The sequence below is a fragment of the Microtus ochrogaster genome, chromosome 18, assembly GCF_000317375.1.
Source record: "Microtus ochrogaster isolate Prairie Vole_2 chromosome 18, MicOch1.0, whole genome shotgun sequence".
Taxonomy (NCBI): Eukaryota; Metazoa; Chordata; class Mammalia; order Rodentia; family Cricetidae; genus Microtus; species Microtus ochrogaster.
In genome coordinates, this window is record NC_022020.1 from 32,606,318 (window position 1) to 32,615,447 (window position 9,130).

The 9,130-nt window shown below is 47.8% G+C and overlaps 2 protein-coding genes across 3 annotated transcripts in view; one reads left to right on the plus strand and one right to left on the minus strand.

Annotated features, from left to right (window-relative positions):
- Mcc (MCC, WNT signaling pathway regulator) overlaps window positions 1–9,130 on the minus strand; it is a 279,416-nt gene that overhangs the window by 216,901 nt on the left and 53,385 nt on the right. The window contains exon 1 of one of the 2 annotated variants that reach the window (XM_026783513.1): window positions 8,343–8,895. The exons of the other annotated variant lie outside the window; for it this stretch is intronic. Coding sequence (XP_026639314.1) covers window positions 8,343–8,399 — 57 coding nt within the window. The 5' untranslated portion in view covers window positions 8,400–8,895. Of the gene's footprint in view, window positions 1–8,342; window positions 8,896–9,130 lie in introns of those variants that run through there. 2 annotated transcript variants of the gene reach the window in all.
- Window positions 1–9,130, plus strand: part of LOC113457098 — a 45,047-nt gene that overhangs the window by 31,760 nt on the left and 4,157 nt on the right. The window contains exon 3 of the mRNA XM_026783577.1: window positions 8,352–8,910. Within this exon, the coding sequence (XP_026639378.1) occupies window positions 8,352–8,910 (559 nt within the window). The remainder of the gene's footprint in view (window positions 1–8,351; window positions 8,911–9,130) is intronic.

Below are 9,130 nucleotides of genomic sequence, written 5' to 3' on the forward strand. Positions count from 1 at the left end.
CAGCTCCTCCCATGCTCCTTTGCTTCATGTGCCACCATCTTGATGCCCCTTAAACCCACCAGACAGACTCTGGCATCTGTCTGAAGGAGCTGTTCCCATTTTCTCCCTCTCGACCCCTGACTCTTAGGTAGATCTTAGCTGTTGACTCCACAGAGAGGTCTTCCCTGATCACGAGAATGCACCCCTCCCTCCCTCTTCCTCTGCGCTTGCACTGTCCTTCATAGAACACATTACTGGACATACACTTACACATGCACATTGTGTGGCTCCCATCAGAAGGTAAGGTCCTTTACAACAAAGGCTCCATCAGTTGTGTTTGCTGTACCCCAGACCTAAGATAGTTCTGACACACAATATTTATTGACTAAATGAATGGGGAAGAGATAGCAAGCCACATTCATGAATTTCATCAAATACGTACCTAACCAAAATAGAAAGGCAGTCAAGGCCATCTCAGCTCTCACACCAAACTACTGGAAGTCAGCGCAGACAGGCAGCTTTGAAGTCTGCCAGTGTCCTGCCCCTGCCCCATCAAATAGAAGCTGACAATCAAGTGATTAGTATTGCTTAGGATAGGCTGGTAATGATCCCAGGGTGTCCCTAAGGAGGCCGTCACACATGTGGGTTACATAGCCGTTCAGAACACAAATGAGCAGAGACAGAACTAGCCTGGAGAGGCCACAAGGATATGGATATGGAGGAGAGCAAAGACTCCAAGGAAACCAAGTATTTTGCAAACAGGTTCATAAAACTCATAGGAAGGCAATACAAGCAATTACTCCCACTCTCCCCAGTCAACCAACCAGAGAAGCTCTTGCTTTCCTAATTGTGGAGAGCTCTCCTTCCATGTTGGCATTCTTCCCCCGTGGTAACTACTCTAGTACATTTCCTAAACACAGCTGAGGTTAACACAACACACACACACACACACACACACACACACACAGTGAGGCTTCAATCAAGTTTCTATTTATCACGAGTCAGACACGAGAACTCTTGGGCTCTAGCCCATTTGTCTCACCATGTGTTCCAAAACCTCGTAAAATCTCTGCCTCACAATACCTGCCAAATCAAGTTCTGAGTGTCTTTCCCCACACAAGCTTCAACCACCCTACGTTTACTGCAAAGTCAATGAGCCAAACCTACAGCTTTCTTTATGAATCTATAGTAGCTAATTTTGGAATTTTTTTTCCCTTAGGGGCTTTCTTTCTCCCGGCTTAACGTCTTTGCTGACTTAAGCACTATTTTGAAGGATTGGTACAGAAACCACCTTAGTCACTCATTATGATAATGCAAGCCTTCTAAAAAGACTCCTCTGTCTCCCGTGATAACTTTAGCGGTTGGAGTCAACAAGAGAAAAAGAACATTCATATGAAAATCAGAAGTTCCGAGGGCTGCTCGGTATTTGCTGGGCTAATGGAGCTTGTCTGTGTAATGCAGGTAACTTTTCTTTAGAGAATGAAAGAGTACGGCTAGAAGTTTGATTCAACAGTTTAAGAAAATAACCATATATTTCTCTCACATAAATAACCTAGCTACAAAGTTTTGAGCCTTTTTGTATTTATTTATTTATTTATTCATTCATTTATTCATTTTACCTATTTTAGTCTTGTCCCATTCTACCCTCTTCCCAGCAGAAACTCCTCTCCCAGAATGCAGGTAATACCTAACATATAATCCTGCTTTCAGGGATGTGTTCATCAGCAGCTTCATTTTGCTGTGAATGCAGATTAGACCCCCAGTTGCCTCCTCTCCTAAGAGGAAGCCTTCCTTGTGAACCGCCCTGGGGAAATCACCACTAGGCACCGAAGGCTTTATTGCCTAAGCATCCCCATTATGACATTCTCTACACCAGTTAGTCTGCCCACTCACCCTGGCATCTCAAATCTTGTACCAACATGAACTTCCTTAAGGAAGTTTCTTAAGAAGAAAACAGTCTCGGGTAGGAGTTAAAAGCTTCAAGCCCACACTGAGCCCAGAGTTCTTATATTCATTTTGTTCACTCTCCCTCTACCCCTCCCCCTCCCCTATCACAAACCTAATCTCTGCCTAGCCAATCAGCTCTTACGTCACACTTCTTCGCCTTTTCCTGTGACTGAGGCGTCCACCTGGTTCTAGCCACAGGCACCCATCTTTGGCTCCGCCTGCTTCTCGTCTACTGGGTCTGACACATGGCCCCAGTGTGACACTGGGTACACACTAGCCATACAGAGCCTCAGCGGCCAACCTCAGCAACCTCTGCCCCACAGTGATTTGGCCAGCTATAATAGGAACCAGAGTTCTGCCTGCAGGGACGGGACGAGTCCTAGTTCTGGAGACAGGAGAAGCTTTATTCCCCCCGCCCCCCCGCCCCATCCTGGTACCTCAAATTTCAAAGCATTAGTCCTCAGGTGCCCGAGTGCACAGCCAGCAAGCTGCAGTGCTGTCTCCCCTGCTGACCAAGGATCATTCCACTCTTATCAACTCATCTGCTTTCAGGACCTGGAAACTCAATGCCTGGAATTCTTCTGCCCCGGGAAGGCTGATGGTGGCAGCTAGGGCCCTTCATTCTAATCCTGTCCATTTCATTGTTATCAAAACACATATCTGAGCATTGCTCAGGGATTACAATACAAACCAAGTTAAACAGGTTTATTAAATAAAATGCTCCCTTCTAAGCACAAGTGATCAGAAGCTGAGGGCTGTAACAGAGACTAATAAAAGGAAGCAGGGTAGAATGTGGCCACTGTAGAGAAAGCCAGCCTGGGCGCCTGTAGGAGCTGCTCAGCCTTGGTAAGATGGTGTGTTATTGGGACTAGAAAGATGACTCAGCAGTTAAGAGCACCGTTTACTCATCCAGAGGACCAGGGTTCAATTCCCGCAACTCACGTGGCAGCTCACAGCTGTCTATAACTCCAGTTCCAAGGGACCTGACACCCCTGACAGACTAGAGATCATGTGTATGTGACCAAGTGTTGAAAATAGAAGACACCTTTCAACTATCAGTAGTTAAGTCTCCCATGGTGACTTGAGGAACCCAGGTCATCGGGCTTTGAGTGGCTTTGTCCACTAAGCTATCTCTATCTCACTAGCCTGATGTCTCACTTTTGGTATCTCATTTTCTGTATCCGTATTATGAGTATGACAATGTCTCTCATGAGCTGGTTTTTTGTTTGTTTATTTGTTTTTTTTTTCCTTAACAGTTAAGAATGTCAATTTTCCAGGCAGTGTTTTAAAAAATGCTAGTTACTCCAAGTCTCAGAAAGAAGAGCTAAAATGGAAAACCATTGCAATTGCTACGAGACATCAGGATTATGGGACCTGAGCCCAGACAGGCGATGTCATTTTGTGGCCTCTGGGGTGGATAAAATATGTTTTCTCTCACTCCTCTCTAGGAGATGTGGGATCCATTTCTTTACTCCTTGGACTGTGGGCTGGCCACGCAGCTATTCCAAACAACAAAAGTGACCATATGCCAGTACCAGTCCTGGTAAGAAATCTACCAGCAGATCTGGGGCTAACGGGCAGGGTGCTTTCTCAGCACACGCAACACCCTGGGTTTTGATCATCAGCACTACACAAATTAGGTATGGTGGCTCAAGCCTATAATTCCAACAGGTGAGCTCAAGAGGCTACAAAGCAAAATCAAGACCAGCCTGGGCTACACAAGAGCTTATCACAAACCATTCCTGCCATACACATCCCCCCCCCATACACACACAAAAAATTAACCTTCAAACTTGAACCCGATCCTGCCATGACATCATGCAACTGTGAGCAACAAACAGAGCGAGCTATATGGAAGAGAAGTGAGCTGCTCTGCCAGCTCGGGGACAAAAGCAGCCTCTCAGCCACGTGTGTTTAAGCCCCTAGCTCTGGTCAGACCATGAACAAGACTACTATACTTTGAAAGGTTTATTTCAATTTTATTCATATGTGTGTCTGCAATTACATATCTGTACACGTGTGTGCGCGCCCACAGAGGTCAGAAGAGAGTATTCAGTACCCTAGAGCTGGAGGTTCTGGTAGTTATGAGCCACCTGACTTCCATAGACTCTGGCCCTTGTAAGAACACCAAGCACTCTTAACCACTGAACCATCTTTCCACACACGATTGTCATCTTAAGTGCATAAATTTTGAGTGTGTTAGATAACTATTGACATGAAAAAGGGTGGGAAAACATCTCAAACTAAGCATTTAACATCAGTTCCAGGAAGGAAAGCAAGCAGTAGGCATCCAGAAACCAAACATCTGTAAGACACCTACCTATGTGCCAAACTCCACATCTTGTCTTGTTCTGTTGTTTATTGGCTAAGTCAGCACTAAGCAGTTTATTACAGTGCCATGTGATTCTTTAAAGACAGAGAGATACAAAATACAGAGCATGGGGAAACCGGGTGATCTTTCAAGCTGCTTGCAATGCTGATGTGATTAATCTGTGGCAAAGAATAAGCACAGCCATGAAATGGCTGTGCACACACACAGGATCATCTATGCAAAGAACAACTTTCTTCCACAGAGGCGTGCCTCTTAACTGGAGTGTCAATAAAGCCACAGGGGATGTCACGCAGCAAGTAAAGGAGGAAGGCCTGCAGTATTGCCTCTGCTCTGCTTGGGAGTGGACAGAACAAATAAAAAAAGACTTCAGAGAAACAGGCAGAAGACAGCATCACTTGAGCAGTGGGCAATCTTTGCAGCACAAGGAGGGAGGATTTCTGCCCACTCAGTGTTCAAGTAACATGAAAAGGGCAAAGAATAAAAGTTGATTGCTTCGGAAATTTCCTGAAGAAAATAACACTTCTTCATCTCCGGAGGTTTTAAGGATTACCAGGAAATGTAAAACTTTACAAATACATCCTGATGTTTCCACATAAATAGGTAGCTGTCTACCAGACGAGCAGCCCATGCAGACAGCTGTTCCTTAACGATGAGTGAACTTGAACAGCATCTCGACACTGCTGCACCTCGAGGCACGCTCTTTCCAAATCTGACTTGGTCTACACGTCCAGCGGAGTGACTGGCTATGAAGTCCAGTTCGCCCCCTGACTGGCCCCACGCGTTCTACAGAGAGAGATAAACTGCTGGTCAAAACTGAAGCCAACGAGGAAGACACCCAAGGTTTCCCTTGACGAGCGTTGGCTGAATCTGACTTAATGCTATTGAAAGTGTGGCCTATTCAGTTTCCTGACCGGGAGGGGAGTGAAGCTGAACATGAATCGTTTAATTTCTCAAGGCATTTTTAATTTGGCTGATGATGAAATCCTTCTTTAACCTCATGTTAAAAAAACAGTCTGCAGTCTTTGACAGGGACAGGGAACAGCTAAGAAAACAAATCAGAAGTTCATGCTTCTCAAATTTCCAGCCCTTTCTGTATTTATTCCTACTACTGCCTCGTCTGTTCAAACTTGATGCAAGCGTTTTGGGGTGGAAATAAAAATACACTGGGGTGTTCAGAGAAAGAGGCAATTTGTCCTCCTGTAATCAACTCACAGGGTCTCGAAATGCCATCATTCAAATTGAAGGGTTACAAAATAGACAAAAAGAACACGTTAAGGAATTTCCTGTCTTTATCTTAGCTCTTACACCTGCAAAACAACCAATGGTGAACCATTGAGCCCTAGGTCTCCCTACCTCCTGGCCCTGGCAGCCATACTCCCACAGCTGTCTGTCTCTAGTGGCATCCAGAGACCAGTCTGTCCACTGGTCACCAAAGGAAAACTGCTCCCACTAGGGTCTTAGCAGGCGTCATGTAGAAACTGTCACTCCCTCCGGTTCAGTGTCAACATTACTGTCACAGAGTGCCTCCCGTGGCTAAGGCTAGAAGATTCCTGTAGACGGGTTGAGCTCAGAAGTCAATACCCTTAAAAGACCTCTTATTGACGACACTGGGACAATGGTGGGTCCTTTCAGGGACCTTCCTGTCTCAGAAATGCCCAGTGAACAGCAGGCATTCCAGCCAGCACGTGACCCCTCCAGTGACCTCCAGACAGCTTCCAGGCTCCTGGGCAATAAGGAATACTAAAAGGGACCCTGGGTGTTTTATTAGCCACGCTTCCAGGTGAAGAGGGGAACATCAACCACCAAGGGGGAAGGGATCATCTGGCTGGCGGTTCATCAAAGGAAAAGCGGTGCACGTGTGCATGCATGTGTGTGTGCATGCCTGTGTGTGTGTGTGTGTGCGCGCATGTGTGTGTGCGTGCATGTGTGTGCACACACACACTCACACATACGAGAGAGAGAGAGAGAGAGAGAGAGAGAGAGAGAGAGAGAGAGAGAGAGAGAGAAACTCTATACCAAAGGCTCTGTGAGAAATACAGCTGAGTATTTAGATCTGTGGATGTTATAGAAAGGATCACTATCAGAGCCATTATTCAGATCAATTGAACTGCCATTCAGGGTTGATAGACATGAACCACGCCCCTTTTCTTGCACTACCAAGTCTCTAAATAAATACAAAAGTGAAAATAATCCATCTCCTCGCTTGGCTATTGCAACTAACTATACAACCTTCAAGCAAACACAGATGGTAGAGAGAGGAGAGTACTGGATGGGAAGAGAAGAACTAAACCATGGGATCCAGAACTGGTTCTAGAGAAAGGAAAAAAACTGAATGGACACGTCTTGAGGACCAGAGCAGGAACTCTGGGGAGGAGAGTGTTGGCAGGGAACCTTGATAGTTTCCCTAGGGACAAGAACATGTCATGTGATCTAAAATATGATTTTTCCAGCCAATGCAAGACCACAAGGCAACCCTAATTCTTTCATGTGGTCACCAACTTTAACAAGGATTAACTAATGCAGCTAGGCCAAGAAAGGGGCAGCTTTCTTCCAGCTCCTGTGTTGCACACTCTGCGCTCCTCTTGATATGCACTCCTTGGTGATGCTGCAGCTATTCAAATAAAACCACATCTCCAGTCTGCATCCCAGCCACCTGCGCTACTCCTGGCTCTTCTTCAGGTGATGGAGTTAAAGGTGCTACCACGGAGAGAGGCTGAACAAAAGGGCCCTGTCACAAACTTTCCAGGAGATAACCATTAGTGGGTTTCGATTATTAAACGGTCCTAGAATAGCAACCAAATGCTTCTCGGATGGCTTAGTTAGTTATGAAGCATGACTCTGGGTTTGAGTTCAGATCTTGCCCTGAATACAAAATTGGCAAAGCTCACCCAGTTCCTCATGCCTCCTCTCTCACTTCCATATGACAATTACCACCTCACTCAGCATCTCTCCAGCCTTGCACATCACTGGGCGGCGAGGGAGGGGTCAGCAGGGGGAGTTAGGAGACAGTTCTGGTTCACACAGAGGCATGATACAGGCCACTAACCAGGGCTATTTTTTTTTTTCAAACCCCGCTGGATTTCCCCCATCCAGAGCCCCTCCGCAAAAGTGGCATCCTCTCATTTTCCCTCTGTTTTCTGACATCACTAGCTCTTGCTTCCCATTCATTCTCATTTCTGTCTTCTGGTCCCTCTTTCTCTTTTCAGTTGTACTTTTAAGCGGCACAGAGGACCTTGTGACCTGGGCCACAGTATCTAGGCAAGGTGTTAAGTGGGACCCAAAAGGTCCCCCTATTCCCTGGAACACCTGGTTTTTATAGGTTTCCTATCACTTTTCATATGTTTCATTGGATCAGACATCCCTGTAACTATTTCCCCCAAACGTGGCTTTGAGCACCTTTCCGCTCATATTTTTGCATACTGTTTGATGCAGATTTAATTTCAAAGCGGGTCTCAAACACTTCAGTGCAAACCCAGGAATTGCAAATGTGGTCTCAAAGACACAGGAGTCCATATCCAGGCAGGAAATAAAGTTCCAAGTGGCTTTGATGTGCTTCCTCTCCCCGCCCCTCCACCCCCACCCCACCCGGTGCAGGTCATTCATCTCTACCCAGGAAGGGACCACCTTGCCTGAACCCTAGCAAACGCAGCACACGTGGGCGCCAAGTGAGAGGTTTAATAATCCGTCCTTTCCCGGTCTCCAGCACAACCATCTCCCCGGCCCTACCAAACTAGTTATTGAGGCTTTAAGCTCAACGTTCCGACTGCCGCAAGGAATGTAGCATATAATAAAGGAGGCGGGAGTGAAGGGATTGGGGTCCACACTCTTGGGAATAAAACGCCTAGGTGGCTCTGGAGAGCTGTTTCTTTTCTAAGCCACTTGGTTCAGGGTGAAATATCAAGGCAGTTCAGGTCAGATCCTGAGTAGCACAAGTTAAAACAAGATCCAGAAAAAAAAAAATCCATCAATCTTTAGTTGCGTCGCTTCCAGCCTGGGATCACGAGGGGTGGGGTAGGGAAAGACTAGAGTGATGCGGGAAGCCGGGGCAAGGAAACCCGAGCTCCGGACCTCAGCAGTTCCTTACCTCACTCAGCTCGGCTGAGGAGTCGTTTCCATATTTCACGGCAACTCCAGAATTCATGCCTGCACTTTTCAGAGCCGGGCTCGTCCCCAGACCTCGGAGCCTTGGAGACTGGCTTAGGCTGGATAGCCTGGGCTTGCTCCCCGCCGGCACATTTCAGTCTAGACAGCCATTTTCACCCAGGACAGCGGCGAAGAGGATGCAGAAGCTCGGCACGGAAAGTCCCGCAGGAATCTCACCGGCGAACCATTGCTGCTGGAGGCTGGGCAAGAGGGTTACACTCGCAGCAGCTGCAGCGGCCGAGCCGGCGCCGGGACCCGCCCGCGCGCCCACCGCGGAGTCCCGGGGCGATGCCGCCTCGACTCTCCTACGGTACCGCGCGGAACCCCATTACCCGGCAAGCGGGCAGGTCGCGCCGGCCCCGGGCAGAGCTCGGGCACGCTCCGGGAGAAGCCCGGGCAGTGGTGCGAGGACGGTCTGTGCCTCCGGTTCCCGGCAGGAAAGAGCTGGAGAGAGCCGGAGCCGAGCGGCACTTCACGCCGAAGTTTCCCCCTTTGAATCGTCTGGAGTTGTAAGTGGTTTCTGATTGAACACAGCTGTCTAGCTGCTGGCTAAGTAAGGGCTGTGCGGCGGAGGCGGGGCCAGAAGGAGAAAAGGGTGGGGGGAGGGCGCGGAGGAGAGAGCAGGCGTCCTTCCAGGTCTCTGCAATAGTAATTACCAGGACCCAAGTCCAGAAGGGAGAGAAGAAACAGGAAAAGCCACCTGAGTAATCGTGCAGGAAATTGGGGGGG